Raw genomic sequence first — 19,769 nt, 5'->3', positions numbered from 1 at the left:
ACGTAGCTGGTGTGTGCAGCAGTCGGCCTGGTACCCGCACCGCCTGAAAGCCAAAGTGAGCGTGACGGTTCCCAGCTTCACATGAGGACAGCAAGGCTCAGAGAGGCAAGGCGACTGGCTTGGCACCCCGCTCCTTGTGGCTGGGGTGCGGCTCACAGGTGGTTAGCTGGCTCTGGGTACGGTGCTGAAAGGGGATTCTGTGATGAAGTGGCCTTCTCTGCTGGTGGTGTTTGCAGAGAAGGCTGCTTGAGCCCGCAGGTGAATGGGGGCCTCTTTCCTCCTTCTGGCCCAGATGTTACCACAAAGCCCAGGGCTGCTCGCAGCTATGCACCCCTCCTGCATGCAGCCCTGAGTCTCAGCCGTCAGTGTGGGGCCAGGCACGACTCTGGCCCTGGGGTACGATGCCCACACTTTAGCAAGGACAGGGAGACCTCTGCCATGGCCCAAGAAAGCAGGGAAGCTACTGGGCCAGAGACCCCTCTGTGAAGTAGCATGGTATGGGCAAAGAATGGAAAAGACCCCTGCACTCTCTCATGAGCCCCATATTCCACAGGGAAGGAGACTAAGACCCCAAAAGGAAAAGCTCAGGGAGCCAGTAACCTTCTCCCTTATCATTAAAAGAGCCCTTCACCTTCACAGAGCCCTTCTCCAGACCTGCCAGGCACTCTTGATTCGGCATGGCTCTGCGGGGAATGCAGGATTCCTCCCACCAACCCCCGCCCCCGTCCCTAGGTTGACATCACCCCGGCAGAGACAGGCGTGCCTGGGAGCAGCCCTCCAGATGAGCCCACACGCTTGGTTCAGGGCTGCTGGGCTGGCAGCTCAGGAGGAGGAGCGGGTACCTGGGCGCTCATCAGTGAGAACTGGCCCACGCCCTGAGGTTCTCCCAGAGAGCCTCTCACCTCCACCCACCCTGATGTGAGAGACTGCACTGTGTAGACAATGCTGATCCTAAGTCTGTAGTGTAGGTCTGACCCTCTCAAGGAGTGTGGCACCGGCGAGCTTCCCTGTGCCCGGAGAAGCAGTGAAGCCAACATGAACTCCTGTGTTGGAGAGCTTCGAGAGTCAGCATCCTAAAACGGGGGTTTTAACAGCATGCCAGAAAATACTTATCGGGACAGTCAAACCCTAGAATAATCCAGACAGTGAAATTGTTACAACTATTATTTTTCCTAAAACTAGACGATTGCATGAATCAAAGAGTTATTTGCTGTCGAGCTTGGTGCGTGAGATGGTACATCTGCGGTCTGCACCGGCGGGTGTCCCAGCGACCCTAACCGCGTGCCACCGACAGGGGGCCCCAGGTCAGGAAAGCCAACAGTGATGTCAGAGCCAGCTCTCTAGGAATGTACAGGTTGTCAGGATTCACAGCTGTTTGTTCATTTTGGTAGACAACGCCTATTTCTTTCTTTCTTCGTCTTCTTTTTTTTTTTTGAATGCATCTTTTTTTTTTTTAGTTTCAGAGGTAGAGTTTAGTGATTCATCAGTTGCATATCACACCCAGTGCTCATTACATCACGTGCCCTCCTTGATGCCCATCCCCCAGTTACCCCATCCTCTCACCCATCTCCCCTCCAGCAACCTTCAGTTTTTTTCCTATGATTAAGAGTCTCTTATGGTTTACCCCTTCTCTGTTTATTTATTTTATTTTTCCTTCCCTTCCCCTATGTTCCTCTGTTTTGTTTCTTAAATTCCACGTATGAGTGAAATCATATGGTATCTGTCTTTCTCTGACTGATTTAAAGGTCATTTGTCCCATGGAATAATGAGACCACATAGTGTAAACACGATTTCACAAATCACAATCAGAGCATCCCCAGACGGAGGGAAGCATTACTGAGGACGTGTTGGAGGCTGAACGCTGGTTCGCCTGTCTTGACCCCTTGGTATCTCTGAGGAGAGAGGAAGGAGGTCACCAGTTCTACATCTTGGCCCCATTTCCTCCTGCCCCACTGGCAACTTGGCTCATGCTGGGGAAGGGCTGCATGGGAAGAGAAGCTGCTCTGGCCAGGAGGAACGCAGAGCTTGAGGGGTCTATGAGACATGGACGTGGCCATGCTCAGCGTGGGAAGTTTCAGGTTTAGGGCTGAACGAGTGAGAAAAGCAGGATTGTTTATAAACCTGGCGGGTGGGGCTTCTCACAAATGTCACTCACTGCATCACCACAACAAGGCTGGAAATAGGAGTAGATGAGACAACTTGGGGGCTTAGAAAGATCAAGAACCGTCCTTTGTGTCTGTGGCAGCACATAGTGGGGTGGTCATTTGCACCGGGTCTGGCCTGCACCTCTGCGAGCTCTCAGCTGCATGAAGTGTGCAGTGAAGCAGGAGGGCCGTGGGAGGACAGCCAGGGGAGCACAGAGAGCAAAGGGCTGTGCTCTGGGGAGGGCCACATGCAGGATGGGAAGAAGCAGTGGCAGGAAAGGAAACCAAGTCTAGATGCCAAGGGCCACCGTAGCAAACCACCACAAACTGGGGGGGGGGGCAGGGGGGTGCTTAAAAAATAGCAATGTGTTCTTCCTCGGTTCCGGAGGCCAGAAGCCTGAAATCGGGGTGCCTAGACTGTCGGTTCCTGCTGGAGGCTCTGGTAGAGACTCCATGCTTCTCTCCTAGCTTCTGCGTGCTCTCAGCAAACCTTGGCATTTCTTGGCTTATAGCTGCATCGCTCCAATATTTACCTCCATGTTCACATGGCCTTTTGCTCTGTGCATTGTGCCTTCTCTTTTCTGTTTCTTATAGAGACACTCATCGTTGCATTTAAGGCCTGCCCTTAGGCAGTATGATCTCATTTCAGGATTCTTATTATATCAGCAAAGACCCTCACTCCAAATAAGGTCACATTCTGAGGTTCCGGGTGGACCTATCTTTTGGTGTCCATAATTTGATCCACTACACTGAGGGAGCACAAAGTGAGGAGAGGAGTGACAGAGTCGGCCCTGGTGAAATGCCCGAGGCCAGCAGCTCCCATGAGACGATGCCATCTCTTTCCTGAACAGAGCCAAGGGATGCATCTGTTTTACTGGGCGGCATTGAGAAGGAAGCATCCTCGTCCCTCTTGGCCTTGTATCATCCTCAAGACCGAGGAACAGGTGCATCTGTAGGAGTCTTTCATGCCCTAGGTTAGTTTGTCCAAAGAAGACCTTGCTGGTCCACCTGCCCTTGGTGCAGGGGCCAAGAATGAATGAGATGATGCTTTTCTTGATGGGATGTCACTAAGGGGTCTGGCAAGGTCGTTCTTACTTAATGCCGGAAGAAAGTGCAGGTGGTGAGCGGTGGTGGGAGGGGCTGGCCGAGAGCAGCACTCTGAGAGGCACCGGACCAAGCCACCTGAGAGCAGAGCATCTCTAGCCTCTAGATGCTTCCTGGAGAAGGTCCCCTGGGACTTCTGTGCATTCCTGCTTCTCCCTCCCAGTGCCGTGCCTCGAGGTCACTCATGGCTAGGAGGGTAACTTGTACCCTCAGCACCCACCAGGGAGGCACGATTTTTCTCATAACCCAAACACCCAACCCCTGCTGCTTGTCCTGACCAGTCAGAGTCTGGATTTCACCTTAAGTTATTCCTCCATCCTGAAGAATTGAAGGCCTACACAACCTAATGTATCTGAGGAGTCGTCCCCCCGCCTTGAATCCTCTGGGAGCCTTAGCTTCTTGGCCAGATCTCTATGCTTCACAGAACTGCCCTTGAATTCTTTAGAGAAGTTGCTGAAGGACGGGGAGTGAGAGAAACTAGTGGAGAGAGCAGGCCGGGCAGGCATAAGGGTTATCAACAGACACTGGGGAAAAAAACTGCATTTTTTTTTTGAAAGGAAAGTGTGTTTATTTACAGGAAAGTCGTGAGAAGCAGGAGAGACAGGGCTGCTGGGAGGCGGGGTGGCAGTGAGGTCAGGCGCCAGAGGGGACGGTCTTTTGCTGGCTGTAGAGAGCACAGGGGCCAGGCCGTGGGGGCGGGTTCTTGCTCTGGCAGCTTCGGCCGAGCATCAAACGAAGACTTTCGGGAACTCCACCAGGCGTGGGTCCTTGTGGAGCTTTTCCTCCAGAGCCAGGTACTTGAGCAGGGCCAGCTCCTTGTGGCGGTTGAGCCGCTGCTCCAGGATGCGGATGCGGAACATGGCCTGGGAGCAGTAACTCAGGTACCAGTCCTTGACCTCGGCCGTCAAGGTCACCTGGTTCTCCTGGTACCACTGCTGCTGCTTCTGCAGCTCCTGGGTCTCCTTTTCAAAACGGGCCTGGATGAGGTTAGCCTTGTCGATGAGCCGCTGCTTGAAGTCACTGAGGCACTCGTCCTTGACCCGCATGGCCTGCCAGCGCGTCAGCTTCTCTCCCAGTGGGAGCTGGACCAGGAACAGAGCCAGGTAGTCCAGCTGGGCCTCCACCTGCCGCAGGTGCTCCTCGTGTATCACGCGCTCCATGGCCTCCCGATACTCTTTGCTCTTCTCATTGCGCTTGGTGTCATAGATGGAGATGGTCAGGGTGTGCACCTCCTGCTCCTCCTCTCGAAGCTTCAGGATCTCCAGCACCTCCAGCTCCGACTCCCAGGCCTGATGTCTGGACAACTTCTCCTCGTTCTTCAGCTTCATCATGGCCTCGTACTGGTAGAGCAGCTTCTTGGTGTGCTCCATGGGTTCCACCTCAAAGCTGATACACATGTCGGGCGTCATGATGATCTTGTTGCCCTTGCTGTCCACCTCTGTGCGCCGCAGGAACTCGCGCTTGGAGGCCATGATGCGGTGGTCCCAGCAGTGGTAGCACAGCCGGATGCGCTCCTCCAGGATCAGAAACACGCGCTCGGCCACATCCTCGTCTGTGGGCTTCTCAGGGTTGCGGGAGAACCGCTCTGTGATTTTCACCATTGGCCGGGGGTTTCCCTAAAATCCAGGGCGTTTTCTCTTAGCAGAATGGCTGAGAACTTGGGCCTGGGCGGGGACTCAGGTGGCCAGGCTTTGAGTCTCACCTCCACCATTTGGGTGCCCTTGGAGAGTCACTTACCTTTCTAGGCTCCGTTTTTTCATTTGGAAAATGAGGATAGTGATGGGACCCACTGCTGGGGCTGCTGTAAGGATGGCGTGAGAGAGCACACGTCAGACAGGGGACGGCAGGCGCCTGGCGCACGGACATTCTCCCTCAGCGTCAGCACCACCCACCGGGGCTGCTCCCACAGACATGTTTCTCCAATGGCGACATTTCTGCCTTGGGTCATTGCTTGCGCTGTTCCCTGTCTGGATCCTTCCACCCAAATTCCTTCCAGAATCTTCTCCAGGGCTGCCCCCACAGAGAAGGATCCAGAATACACTTCTGCAGCAACTATTCGACGCCAAACACCCTTTTGAAGGCTTTACTGAGACGGACCAACCTACCCCTCACATGAGCCCCGTGACCTCGGTCACATTATCTGCAGGTGCAGGTGAGGAAGCCGAGGTGCGGGGAACACGATCCCCAGGCTGGCTGGTTTCTGGAGCGTGTGCTCGTGCTGTCGCTGGTGCCGCCTCCACCCGCGCCCACCGTGTCCGCCCTCCCCCCCCCCGGGCCCCGTGCCAGCTGCCGTCTGTGTCCCCACTGTGCTCGCCCGTCTGTGTCCCCGCGAGCCGGCGGCCCCAGGACGGAGGGCGGGCAGAGCTGGGCTCCGGCCCCTCTAGCTGCAGGCGCTCGTGGCGCACCGTCTGAGCTCCGTGAGGGACGTCGGGCCCAGACTGGCCCCGGTCGGTCCTTCTGGAAGCCCTGACCCCTCCCTCGGCAGTCCACCTGTGCATGCTGCCGTGGAGAGGGAAAAAGCAGCACTTGAGTCCATAATGAGCCATTTGGAGGGGGGTTAAGAACTGGCCTTTTCCAAAAGCAACACCCAGCCCACTGCCTTATCAAATCAGTCCATCTCCACTTGGTTTTTCCATGTTTTCAGTTTCGTAAATGGCCCCGTTTGTTAATCTTCATGTTTTATGCTCTGTCGTAAAACCAGGCAGGGCTGCTGGTGGAGGGGGCTGCTGGGAGAGGAAGCGATGTGGAAGAGGCCACGTCACCAGGGCCTGTAGGGACAGGAGGCTGGGGACCTGCCCCCGCCCATGCTGCTCTGTCCCTCCAAGTGGCTTGGGTCCATGCCAGCACAGGCCCCAGCTCCGGGAGGAGAAGAGGCCCGGCTCCCCCTGTCATGGAGTGGCCGTGTGTGTACCCTGCCTAGTGCCCTGCAAGCCACAAGCACTCTGTAAATGTTTGCTTGGCTTTGCGTCCTCCATTCCAGACTGCAGACCTCTTCTCCTCGGATCAAGGGAAGGAGGAGCCCAAAGTGATGGCAGGGCCTATCAGGCCTCTTTCAGTTCTCCTCCAGGGACCAGGGGTCCATTGGGTCTCACTGAGGCCATCCCCTGAACCCCCCCTCCCCACCCCCGCTCAATCCCAGGCAGCACATAGGAGGGCCAGGCTGCAAGTGTGGGCTCCGGCAGAGGGGTGCACACGGGGCTGGGGTGGTGTGTGGCCCCATTCCTGTGTGAGCATGGCGTGTACAAACGGAAGACAGAAGAGTGACTGTGACTTCACTAGTCCTCAATCCAGGGGTTCTGACACCCCAGGCAGCAGATCTGGCTCAGGTTGTGTGCGTCGGAATCACCTGGGATCTTGTCGCCAATGCCAGTTTCTGACCCCTGCTGCAGGAAGTTCTCACTCAGTAGATGGAGCCTCTCCCGGAGGTTTGAACGACAGCCAGATTTGAGAACTGGTGATCTGGTCCAGCCAAGGAAGGACACTTACCCAAGGCCACACAGCAGCTGGTCAGTGACAGGGTTGGGACCACTCCAAGTCTGTGCTCTTCCTACTGCTTCTCCATGTTTGGGATTGGGGGCATGTGTCTGAATCTAATAAAAACCAAAATAAATTCCTTTTGGTTTATCTGTGGTTTTCTATGATTCATGCTCAGTCTCTGTTCATTTATGTAAACCACTGAGAGTTGACATTATGTATATATTTTTGCTTCCAACCTGAGCTCTTTCAAACAACTGGGCTCCCACTCGGCTGCCCTCCCCTCACCCTCTATGTTGTCCAGACTCCAGGTGGTCCATTCCCTCCCCAGTCTTGTCTTTCCCTGACTTGTGAGGCTGGGACCCTCTTGCTCAGTGATGCTGAGGAGACTCCTGCCGGGCCCCCCCCCCTTGATCTGGGTCTGGGGCTTGGAAAGGGCTCAGGCTTGAGAGGGGCCAGGCCCTCCGTGAATGGAACCCAGAAGAGCATCAAGGGTCCTGACTCACCTCAGACTCCAGAGGGATTGCTTTTTCAAACACACTGGAAGTAGCTGCTCAGAAAGCCCTGCAGCTTAACGAGGCGGGTGTCAGTTTGGTTCAGCTCAACAGCCATCTATTAAAGGCCTCCTGGGCTCAAAGCTGTTGCTTGGTGAGCCCCCAGAGGGATGCAGAGATGGATGAGTGAGGCACAATGGCCATCCTACCCTGGGGCCCCCTCTGTCTCCCCAGGCTGCAGTAAGTCATGAGCCACTCCGCATTCTGCGGGGGCCTCCCGTGCCCCACATGTCGGGCAAGGGAAAATATATGCCCCTGTGGGCCCGCAGGACTCCGGCTGGCCAGGAGCGATCCAGACTGATCCTGTCATTGGTGACTGGAGCCAGGCCAGCCTGTCACCAGGTTGTGGCCTTTCTGGCAGGTGATTAAGAGTTGCTTGTAACACTGTCTCCAGACTGACCCCTGGTGCTGTGGCCCCAGCTACCCATCGCCAATGGAAGGACAGGTGATGGCAAGGCGAGAATATCAGCTGGCCCCCCAAGTTCTGTTTTTACCTATAGCCGTGTGACCTCCATCTAACACAAAGCCTATTTTATAATAAAGTGTTGAACGTCTCATGTAATTGATCGAGTACTGTACCGAAAAGGAAATGCATGGTTGTGTGCATAAGAATGGGCCTACGTGCCTCAGTCGTCCACCCTCTTGATCGCCTGGCTGACTGGGAGCTGGGGCTCGCTGCCTCTGCCTGGCATCACGAGAGAGCATCGTACTGCGTATCGCTGGCCCCAGCAAAGGCATAATTCAAAGTATAGTTTCCAGTGAATGTGTATCCCTTGAGCACCATCATAAGGTAGAAATATTGTAGAAGGGGGCCCATGAGTTCACTACTCTTCAGGAGCATATCTGTTGTGCATAGAGAAGTCCACTGGTAATCCCTCTTTCTCTCCATTAGACCACGAACATCCGAAACAGATTTGTCTGTGTGTGTTTTGGGGATGGCATACACATCATTCCTTTCACCCCAGCACAGGCTCACAAACAGGGAAATGGCCATAATTTATTCCCTGACGTATTCAGTGATTCACTGACCATTGATTAAGCACTATATGTATCAGACATATACCGAAGATGAAAAAAAAAAAAATCCAAAACCTGAATAAAGCATTGTGCCTACCTTCAGAAAGCTTCCCCCTAAGGAAAAGACAAATAAGCAAAATGCTGCTTTTCACGATGGTTGCAGGGGTCTGTGATGGGGCCAAGGGCTCCTAGCAGCAAGGGTCTTTGACCCCAGGGGTGGGGAGAGTCAGGGAAGCCCGTTGGAGGACATGACTCCTAAGCTGAATCCTGAAGGTCATGTAGGAGTCAGGGTGAAGGGATGGGCCAGGAGATGAGATGGCATGGAGCTTCAAGCTGGTGAACGGGGCTTTTCAGGACCTGAAATTGCTCAGTAAGATTGGAGCATACCCAGGGCCTGAGGGTGGGAGGTAGGAGAGTTGGTCACGCAGCTTTGTTTGTCCACTAGGGGGCAATGGAAACCCAGAATCCCGCACACTGCAGCTTGGTCGTGAGGTTAGAGAGAGGAGGCCCCATTTAACTGGAACATGGCCTTCCCATCCATCAGGGCGATGCACAGATACAGAGGGTGCCTCATTCCCCCACATGAATATAATTTCAGTGTTTTCCAGAGGGGGTTTCTAGGGATCACTACCCTTTCAAAAGAGGGGGTCTAGGAGAAAGGATTTAAGAAATGCTACCTGCAATATTCTCCTCTTAGACAGTCATAAAAGACACATTAACATGGTAAGGCTCTGAGAAGTCCTGCAGTAAAGCAACCAATTTAACATTGCAGTGCGGCTCAAATTTATTTTATCTTGAAATTTCTTCCCCTCAAGATCCCCGTTAAAACCTCATGGAACACTTTGGAAAAGCTAGATAGACTTGTTCCTCAGGCCTCCATTCGGCACCTGGTCAGAGCAGACAGCACCCTGGGTTTGGGGCTTGGGCTCTTGCCTCTCCTTCCTAGAGTGCCACTGGATCAACTCTGAGCCCACGGACAGCTGTCGTGCCTGGTGCCGGCAGCACAGGCCTTGTTGTCGGGAGTCACGTGGCCACCCCTGCCCCCTCAGATATGAAATACTTGGCCAAATGTGTGGTCATGGCTGCCTCGGAGACGAAGATTCCAAGACCAGCGTCTCCAAAAACGCAGGTGAAGTTAGTAAGCAGAACCCCAGACCCCAGGTCAGCACGGCGGCCAGACCACATGAGCTTTGTGTCTGCTGGGGGGTTGCTGGTCTTACTCATGGATTCTCAAAGGAGGGCTTGGGCATTTTTGCAGGGCAGGAAGCTCTTTCCTGGTTCATCCACGCATCGGGTGTTCAGGTGGGGCTGTCTCCAGCACACAGGATGGCTGACAGCAGCGCTAGGAGGACACGTTGGGATAAGCCAAGAGACTTCAGTAGAGTTGGCGCAGAGCCAGACATCCCCGTCTCCTTCTACGGAGAGCCCCGGCCCGTACGTGCTGATCTGCCCCATTGACGCAGCTACGACATCTGAAAACGTTGCCTGGGTCAGGCTGGGCCCCCATCCCCTGGTCCAGGATCCATGGGGCCTTTGGTTGAAGAGCAGAGGCTGTCCCGCCCCTCACAGGCGTCCTCCACGAATGCATATTAATGGCCTTTGTCAGTCTCCTGGTATACTTCACGTATAACCTCTTGGGATAAGTTCTGTGTTGCTTCCTCGGTGTCTAAAGAAGTACTGCCTTTTCTTTAGTCTTCGAACATCTCACGTCTCAAGCGCTGCCCTACCCTTTGATGTTGAGAGAGTTGCTGAGAGGACCATGTGTGTTCCAAGCCAGTCCCTTCCTTTAGATCATTGATGATAACATCTGGGCTTCCTCTTTCTGGGCAGAGGGCATTCTCCCATTGATTCATTAGCTCATGTGTGTCTTTTATGTATTCATTTATTCCACAAATATTTATTGAGGGTCCTGCATGTACCTGGCACTTTCTAAATGCTGGAGATAGTAGACAAAACAGACAATCCTGCTTTCTTAGGGTAGATAATAATTTTTTTTTTTTTTTAAGTAGAAGATACAACATGACATGCAGGAAACCTTTCTAGGCCCTCGGGGAGCTTTCAGAAATACAGACGTAAATAACTGGTATCTTGTTTGGGAATGGTTGCTTACAAAGAACAGAACCCCACTCTAACTCAAGTAAAAACAGGACGGAGATACTGTTAAGAATCAGATGTCCTGCAGAACAAAGGGCAGGAAAGGAGCAGTCAGCTCCAGGCACCAGCTCTTGGGTACCTGTGCATTCTCATTCACTCTCTTCCCTCATTCCCTCCTCTGTCCCACCTTCCTTCCTCACTCCCTTCTTCCCTCCTCCTCTCTCTATGAAGGGATAATGGCTAGGGGAGGAAACGGATGGCAGCTTTACTACAAGCGGACACAGGATAGAGAGGAATTAGGGCGGAGAGAAGTGTGAGCACAGAAAAGGCGGTTGGTGTTGTGAGGCCGGAGGTAACTTAGAGCTCCATGGAATCAGGGAAGGCTTTTCTGGAGGAGGTGCTATTTGAGCTGGGTCTTGGTGTTAGGGCTAGGCTTTGGATGCCCGATGCAGAGCAGGGGCCACTCCCAGAGCAGAGGCCCTGGAGCAGAGGGAGGACGGGAGGTAGAAGACTGCTAACTCAGAGCCCTGGGGGAGGCGCAGAAAGGGTCCTGATCCTTCTACGTATCATTCCTCCATCCCTATGATGCCTTTAGTTGGGTTTCTCTTCAAAGTGTGTGAGACTTTCCTGAGTCCCACAGCTCGGATCTGCAGCCTGCACTATAGAAGTAGATGGGGTGTAGCGGAAGGGGACCAAGGGAGGCAGGATTATTAAATCACTGCTGGGACAGGCAGGGCTGGCAGAAAGGCTGCCCAGTGCAGGCCAGAAAGTCATGCACTGGGACCCAAGTAGTGCGGTTTGAAGGTTTAACCAGGTGGCAAGGGGCGTGGCAGCTTCCCCGCACCCATCTGTTAATGACCCAAGTGTCAAGTCATCCAGCTGCAGGGGCTCGGATGGGGAAGGCAGATGACAGGTGTGAGCCTCCGGTCTGCCAGCGATTTGCTGAGTGCACCAAGCGACCCAGTGTGTGCCGGGTTCCTCTGCATTTCTTATCGACCATCTTGTCGGCCATCTGTGAGGACCTAAGGAGGAGCGCCCTGAGAGAACTCTGGGCAGGCGAGCTTCCTGGAGGAGAGGGCGAATTATGCACCATCTGCTCCTGGAGGTTAAAAAGGCTGAGGCCTCGAAAGGGTGAGGGAAGAAGGGTTCATATTAAGCATCAACTGTGGGCCAGTGCTGTCACATAAGTAATCTTGTGTTGGCTTTACACCAAGTCAGAGAAGTGGGGATTTTTCCCGCTTCTTAAGGAGGAAACTGAGACTCAGAAGTTAAGATGTCTGCGTGAGGTCACACAGCAAGGTGGCAGAGCTGGGATTTAATTCTTTCTGACCCCAAAGCCTGTCTTCCTGGCCTGCCAGCCCTTGTGCCTCCCCAAGACCTGACAGTCCTGTGGCAGGTCCTCGGGGCGGCTACTGCGTTGGTCCGAGGCTGCCTGCACAGGGCACGGGTTTCTAGGTTGTGCTGATGGAGAAGCTGCTGTTCTCCCTTACACAGGCCTCTGCTTCTCAGTGATCTCAAGACGGGTCCTCAGAGCAGTGATTTCTCTAGCAATATGTTGCAGGTGGCTTCCCACAAGTTCAGACGTGGGACATGTCAACATGTCCCTGAGTGCACCTGCCACACGCCATGTAAGCCAGAAATTACACAGCTTTCCCATAATCCGAGGTCAGCCCAAGGGAGAACCTTGTCAGCTGTCGCTCTTACTGCACTCAGGGCCAGATTCATGGACTGGTTTGCTGACTGTCTGTCCATTCTCTGAGTGTAGCATTGTTCTCATCAGTGAGTACTTATGGGACGCCTGATGGGTCTGGGGTTGGATGGCTCGGGTACGAGTCACTTACGGCAGACTTGTCTTTTATGTGACATTTAGCTACCCTGAACCTTGGTTTTCCTCTTCTCTGACATGAGAATGTGTCCCAGGGGCCTTACAGTGCTGCTACAGGGAATACACGAAGTAACATTCAAGTGCCTTACAGGCCATCCGGGCGGTTGTTAGTGTTAGGACAAGGCCGTGTGCGGGGCCATGGGCTCTTCCCCCGTGAGCCGCCTGAGGACAGGAGAGGCTTCCAAGTGAGACTTACTTTTGCTTTCACAGCCAGCCAAGCTCACTTAAGGGTCCAGATCTGCAGATGGCCCTGGCGGTCTTAGCCGTGGCCCTGCCTGGGGACTCGTCTTGAGCTTTCTTGCCCTGGAACATGGTGTAGACCAGGGGTGCTCATGCATATATCACCTGGGAAGCTAGATAGGGATTCAAGGGCTTCCTGTCTGGAGGTTCTAATGCAGCAGGAGGCGGGGTCAGAAAAATGATTTTTGCAAAAGCTGGATGGCAGGCAAGGACAGGTTAACGGGGGCCCAGCTCAGGTGCCAGGACGGTCCCTGGAGGGGAGGCCATTTGGCATCTCCAGCCTCCCTCCCGGCATTTGGGGATGGAGAGCAGGGTTTGTTTCTCTTGAAGAGGATGAGGGCAAGAGTCAATTCCTGGGAACGAGCGTCGAGGGTCGGGGAAGGCAGGGGCGGGCAGGCCCTGAGCAAAGCCTGGGGAGGCCCAGTAGGGGTGCAGTCGTGGGCAGTCCTTGGGGGGGCCCCAGACGCTGACTGCCCAGGGGCTGAGCTTTGCTGTCTTTCTGTCTCGCTGCAGATCGTGTTCCGGAAGATCAGCGACGTGAAACGGGAGGAGGAAGAGCGCATGAAACGCAAGAATGAGGCCCCCCTGATCTTGCCACCGGACCACCCTGTCCGGCGACTCTTCCAGAGGTTCCGGCAGCAGAAGGAGGCCCGGCTAGCCGCGGAGCGGGGCGGCCGCGACCCCGACGACCTGGACGTGGAGAAGGGCAGCGCCCTCCCGGAGCACGCCTCGGCCAACCACAGCCTGGCGAAGGCCAGCGTGGTGACCGTGCGCGAGAGCCCCGCCACGCCCGTGGCCTTCCAGGCGGCCTCCGCGGCGGCGGTGGCGGACCACGGCCGGCTGCACGCGCCCGGGGCCGAGTGCCTGGGCGCCAGGGCCGGCGGCGACTGCGCCAGGCGCAAGGGCTGGGCCCGCTTCAGGGATGCCTGCGGCAAGGCCGAGGACTGGAGCCAGGTGGCCAAGGCCGAGTCCATGGAGACGCTCCCCGACAGGACCAAGGCGTCCGGAGAGGCCACCCTCAAGAAGACGGACTCGTGTGACAGCGGCATCACCAAGAGCGACCTGCGTCTGGACAACGTCGGGGAGGCCAGGAGCCCCCAGGAGCGGAGCCCCATCTTGGCAGAGGTCAAGCATTCTTTCTACCCCATCCCCGAGCAGACGCTGCAGGCCACGGTCCTGGAGGTGAAGCACGAGCTGAAGGAGGACATCAAGGCCTTGAACACCAAAATGACAAATATTGAGAAACAGCTCTCTGAGATACTCAGGATATTAACTTCCAGAAGATCCTCTCAGTCTCCTCAGGAGCTGTTTGAGATATCGAGGCCCCAGTCCCCAGAATCAGAGAGAGACATTTTTGGAGCGAGCTGAGTGGTCTGTTTAAAAAAGAAAAAAGAAAAAAAAAAAGTCAAAAATAAAACTCCACCTCCCTGCCCTCGACACCCCCTCCCCCACCCCATACACACACGTACATGACCAAAAACTTCTAAAGTAGGCTTTTCCTGACGGGAAATCTGAGCGGGACCAGTCGCTTAGGCACGCGCGCACTCTCGCTCGCTCGCTCGCTCGCTCTCAATCTGGGAGCAGACGTGGGAAGAGGCGCGTGCTACCACCCTGCAAGACCGCAGCTGCTCTCGAACTGTCGGCACAATTTTGGAAGAGGGGGCATGCTGTCTAAAGGGTATTTTCCTTTATTTTTAATTTTTTAACTGCCACGATCTTTGTAAAAGATGACAACCACTAGACAAGAGGAGCAGCTATTTGGGGATTGGTGGGAGCGCCCCGAAGAACCTCTCATGTAGACACCAGGCTGGGCTCCTGCGCCAAGAACCCCGAAGACTGCAGTGGGCACGGGGATTTCCCAGCATTCCCTGTCCTTGTACAGCCCATGTCTGTTGTCATCCTATATTTTCCTACAGTAGTCATTTGTAACAAACCCGGGACAAGGGGAGCTTGAGGGACAGGGAGGGCAGAGCCTTGCAACCTTCTGTCTCTAATGGTTAAGGCCAGAAAGCAGTGAGGTGCTCTGGGTGCCTCCCATTGACACCAAGAGCCAGGAATCCTCGGGTCTCCTTTCCCAAGTAGAAGAGCTGGAGAGGGGCCTTCAGGAAGCAGAGACTCTCTGGGCTGTGATCTGCAGCCTACTGTCGTGGGAGAGACCACAGGGAGGGTTCCAGAGGCCTCAGGTGTACCTCTGGCCCTGCTCCATGCTACTGTTCTCATCACATGGGCCCCTTTGCTTCTTTTCCTTCTCGGCCTCCGCCCCCCCCACCCCCCCCTCAGTGTCCTGTGGCCTTCCGCAGGGTGTGCGGCATCGGCAGGAAGGGTGATGAGCCCAGAGCTGCTTTATTAGCAAAGCAGACACACACATACAACCTCAGAAAAATGATTGTAGCAAGTCCTATGTTTATATTATGATTCTCACTGGGATTGATGGCCCTTCAGAAATTTGTATTTTGTCCACTGCATGGGGGTCACCAGAGGACCCTTGGGATCCATGCTCGGCCTTATTTTAAAACTAACTTTTTTTTCTCCTGCTACTCAGTAGGACTTCAGGAGAAATGACGAAGACTGCAGGGCCATGGTTGTACTTGCTTCAGGAGCGGCAGAAAGAGAATGAGGCGGCGGGTTCTCCAGCTGGCTCTGTAGGGTCATGGAGAGAGGCAGCTCAGGGAAGGTCTGAGCTCAGAGCCACCTGTGGGCCATCCAGGTCCCTATGCCATGATGCTTGGGGACACTCCACTGCCTCCTAGGCACATGGGGCCAAATTATTCATGCGTTTGGGCTTCCAAGGGCATCTGAGAAAGGAAAGAGGTCTCTCCCAGGCCCAGTGGAACTAGCTCAGGTATACACCTTGCAGAGAGGGTCAGGACCCTAAAACTTGACAAGCAAGATTGGAAGTTCAGCTCTAAGAACTAGCTTTGAGAGAGAATTAGGAGTGCAGGGGATCTGGACTCGGTGACAGCAGGGACCCATCCAGGGCGCTGGCTTTCTGCATGGGTCACGCTGCAGCACCTCACCCCAGCCCCTGGCATGGCTTTGCTGCGCGGATCCTGACCTGTGTTAATCCTCTCAGTACCAAAGGGGACCTGCCAGGGTGGGACCTGCCCTACCAAAGATACTCAGCATTTCTGAAGGTCTCCTGTCAGGGCCCACCTACTCACCTGCCCCTCTGGTCCTGCTCAGGGGCCATGACAGGTCCCAGGACTTGGCCTTCAGTTGTCTGTGCAGAATGGGGCTGTCCTCCCCTGGCTCCCAGCACCGGCACAGATGGCCCTGGGGAACAGAGGTCCAGGAGGTCGAGAGAAGGTTCCTTCCCCAGGGGTCCCGTGCACTTAACGCAGCTTCTCATGGGAGGCTTACCGGGGTGGCTCTTGGCTTCCTGAGGCTGCAGCGTTATTCGATTTAGCCTCAGATGGCAGCGTACAGAGGGGCAAGTCTATTTTCTCAAGGCCGAGTCCTGTTTGTGACTTGACTCTGGATAAAGCATTGAGACTTTCGGTCTCTTTGAGAAGCTGCCCACTAGTCCAGAGGCTATAAAAGATCTGGAATCCCATCTGCCCCAGAATGTTCTAGTTTGGCATTCCTTCAATGTGCTCATTAGCCCGCTTCTGAAGTTTAGTCCCCACTACTTTCAAGTCAGGGGTCAGGGCAAGGTCCCTAATAACTCCATCATCCAGCTTCAGAAGCACCTGCTGGGCTCTCTGCGGGCTTGATGACGGGCTACTGTCCAGCGCCCTGCAGGCCAACCTAGAGGGGCCCTTCCCTTCCCCACTGGCTCTGCCAGAGGGCCCAGGTGTTTACTAAGAAATGACTCCCCGTTGGGGCCTAAGGGGCAAAGACACCGATGTGCCAGGCTTGAAAGTCCACACTTGTTTTGGGGAAAGAATAAAGCTTCGTGAATGTACTCGTGGACCAGCTCCTCGGATTTGTATGGGGCTCATGACCGGAAGCCTGGATCCTGCGGTGGGAATGTGCTCCTCCTAGGGGTCTCAGGGCCCCCACATGAGCCTGTGGTGACAGACCACCACAGTGCAGCTGTGCGTGCTTTCAGCCCTTCCCACTTAAGGGTTATAGGGACTTTTGCTTTGTTTCCTCTGAAAAAAAAAATTTTTTTTTAAATGAGCCAAACCTTCTCTCTTTTCATCTTTATGACATGCACTTGGCCGTGGGCTGCTTTGTGCTAACTACCTACTCTTGCCTGGATGCTGCTCTGGCTTCCTGAGCAAGGGCCACAAGCTTCAGATACTGACTGAACTTTCCACTATCGAGTGGCTGAAGAGAGGTTAGGGAAACACAGAGTCACTAGGTGTTGGACCAAACATTTAGACTTTAGAAGTTATGCTGAGAGAGATTTACCTGAGTTATTTGTTCCTTTCCGAGGGAAGGGGACATAATGTATTATACCGTTGCCCAGTACTTGCTGGTTACCGGATCTGGTACTTAAACTCCTTACCTTGAATGTTACTCGTAGGGAGGCTCCGCTTCCCAGGGAGCATCCCTGCTTTGGAGCTGGAGGTCCTGCCCCAGCACTTGGCTGCTTGTTGACTATGCTCTCCTCATCCCCACTGATGGAGGTGTGGGGGTGAGGGTTGAGCCTGTGAAAGAAGACGGCCAACAAGATGGTGCACTCGTTCTCGGTGGGGGACGAGGACTCCAGCATTGAGTGCTGCTGGCCCATAGACCTGCAAGGACGCCCCCACCAAGTACGACAAGGTTCCCCCAAGAAGGAAAGGGAGGCAGCCCTCTGGTTGAGAAGCCCTGGTTTCGTGCACAACTTTGATATCTGCACCTTCATCCGCCCCATTCATGCTCAGACCTGGCTTGTTTCTAAGACCATTTTTTATACTCTCCACTTCAGACTACATCTGTGTGCAGAATTTGTAGCCAGTAGCAGGCAATCAGTGACTTAGAACATCTCTGATGCTACAACAGCATGGGCCCAAGTGTTTCAAAGCAGTTCCCATTCCTTGTTATCCAATTCCTGGGCTGTTTTACCCTCAGCTTTCTAGATCCTATGTGCCGTTGCTGGCCTGGCCAAACATCAGGCCCTTTTCTGGAACCTTCTTTCAGAAGTGGAACCAGCATGGCTCAGAGTAAAAAATGCACTCCACCACCGCACCCCATGCCGCAAGCTTCCCCTCCCAAATCCTTTGGTGGAAGGTGAAAGTAAGAAGCCAACCATTAGAATTTTTGTCCAAGCCTTTGTGGGGACTAAAAGAATGCCTTAGGGGTCCCAGGTGTAGGGAGAGCCTCCTCTCCCCTTGTTGCATTGACCACCAACATGCACTCTCGGAAAAATTTTAGGAGCCCTGGTGGAGATACAAGTTGCTGATGTGCAATTGATGAATAGATTGTACAATGTTTTGCAATAAAGATGTTTAGCCTTAAGACCCTTGAATGGAACTCCAGCTGGGATGGAGCTGCCAACACTCCCCCTCCTCCCTCCTCACGTCGTGTTGCTTAAAGAGGAGCCCACCAAGGGCACACTCAGACCCCAGGGTAGCCTCTCCTCTGTCACTAAATTGTACTGCCTTCTCGCTTGCTTCATACCAATACTTTCACCAGCTCTTGTGCCCTCCAGCCGGGGGGGGGGAATTTCGCTGTCCCCTCAACACCAACCATAGCCATCAGAAAGCACCATTTTCTCACACAAGGTATTCATGTTGAGAAGGTTTGATTCCCACTCCCCCCCCAGCACCACACACAGTTCAAAAGAATCAGTGTGAATTTGCAGCTTAAATTAGTTTCAAATGAAACTTCTTTCACATGTGAGCAAATTAGATTTATTCTGGAACCTCCAGAACTGGACTCGAGTGCCCCGCAGGTGCCAGGCCCGGTGGGTGCCCTCCCCGCCCTGCCATTAAACTTTTCTTAGAGCCATTGTCTCTTTATCTGTGACTTCGGAGTCGGTCAACGGATCTACCAGTTGTTCAATGAGAAGTTCACAGATCTTGTATCAGGATATGAACAATGAGAAAGATCTTCATGAAAATGCACCCTCCCCCCGCCCCAATGAATGTATTCTCTTAATATTCAGACGTTGTATTTGTGCATCAATTGGAGACAGCCCGCATCTGACGTTTCGCCAGCGCCGTAAGGACACTTCTACTCCTGAGCAGTTCGTCGATCTGGGGCTTCTCCTTATATTGACACTCTTTCCATTGAGTCCCGCCAAATCCTTTACTGGGTTTTTCTTTTTCCTTCGCATCTGCCACTTTGTCCAAATGAGCATGAATAGACAGAAGTGCAAATGAGCTGATACTATTTTTATGGTCAGCTGAGGATGCTGCCAGAAACTCCAGTGTGTGTGTGCAGCTTGGGAATGGTAAGGAATATGCGGGCCCCTCCATTGATGATATACCCTTCTCAACATTTTTAAACAAGCACAAATGATATTTGTAAAAAAAAAAGTTTAATTTTATTTATTATGGTAATAAACTATTTTATACATGATACTTGCTTTTGCCTTTTCTTACATAATTTTAAGGCACTGAATTGGGTGTTCTGACCTAAGATGACAGAACAAGGAATGGTACTTTCTATTCCTTTTCAAGAGCTTGGGAGGCCCTAATTTGGAGAGTACGGTTTTGGGGACCTTAGGATTCTAGAGACCCCAAGGTTGTGTGTCTAAGTACAGCCCAGCGAGAGAACGGTTGTGAAGGTGGTTTGCCCTGTGATCCAGAAATAGGGCTGTGTCTGCTCTTTAGACGTCCCGAGATGCCTTCAAAGCTGGCATTGATTCAGCACATTGATTTAATACGTATCTGAACGTGACCTCCCAATTAGAAGTGAACTTCTACATTTTAAACAGTTTGGGTTGAAATCTGTTAAGATATATTAATGCTTCCCTGCCTTTTAAAATAGAGTGTAAAAAACATAACTGAATCTTTTTGGAGTGATTCCACATCAACCATATGAGTTCTGATCTGTGCTTTAATTCACGGATGGTCTCAGAAGCTAGTAAGGTAGAGGACTGCTTTCCCCTAAATGAACTAGTCCTGTATACCAGCACTCTCGGTTTGGCTGTGGTTTTATGTATTTATTTGACACAGAGAGACACAGCGAGAGAGGGAATACAAGCGGAGGGGGAGTGGGAGAGGGAGAAGTGGGCTTCCCGCGGAGCAGGGAGCCTGACTCGGGGCTTGACCCCAGAACCCTGGGACCGTGACCTTAGCTGAATGCAGACGCTTAACAACTGAGCCACCCAGGTGCCCCTTTAATAGCTCCAGAACCATTAAAAAGCAGGTTTTAATACTT

General features: G+C 53.5%; 1 protein-coding gene and 1 pseudogene across 2 annotated transcripts in view; one reads left to right on the top strand and one right to left on the bottom strand.

Annotated features, from left to right (window-relative positions):
• The window catches only part of KCNH1 (potassium voltage-gated channel subfamily H member 1), a 355,728-nt gene extending 341,848 nt beyond the window's left edge, over positions 1 to 13,880 (top strand). For both annotated transcript variants that reach the window (XM_028125823.1, XM_028125822.1), the window contains exon 11: positions 13,026 to 13,880. In XM_028125823.1, the coding sequence (XP_027981624.1) occupies positions 13,026 to 13,880 (855 nt within the window). The remainder of the gene's footprint in view (positions 1 to 13,025) is intronic.
• On the bottom strand, positions 3,977 to 5,746 carry LOC148162794 (dynein regulatory complex subunit 7 pseudogene; annotated as a pseudogene).
• Positions 13,881 to 19,769: the final 5,889 nt, after the last annotated feature.

The sequence above is a fragment of the Eumetopias jubatus genome, unplaced genomic scaffold (genome assembly GCF_037043125.1).
Source record: "Eumetopias jubatus isolate StellerSeaLion01/CBP00866 unplaced genomic scaffold, mEumJub1_p1.0 scaffold_12, whole genome shotgun sequence".
In the NCBI taxonomy this organism is placed as follows: domain Eukaryota; kingdom Metazoa; phylum Chordata; class Mammalia; order Carnivora; family Otariidae; genus Eumetopias; species Eumetopias jubatus.
This window is presented reverse-complemented; position numbering and strand designations above follow the sequence as displayed.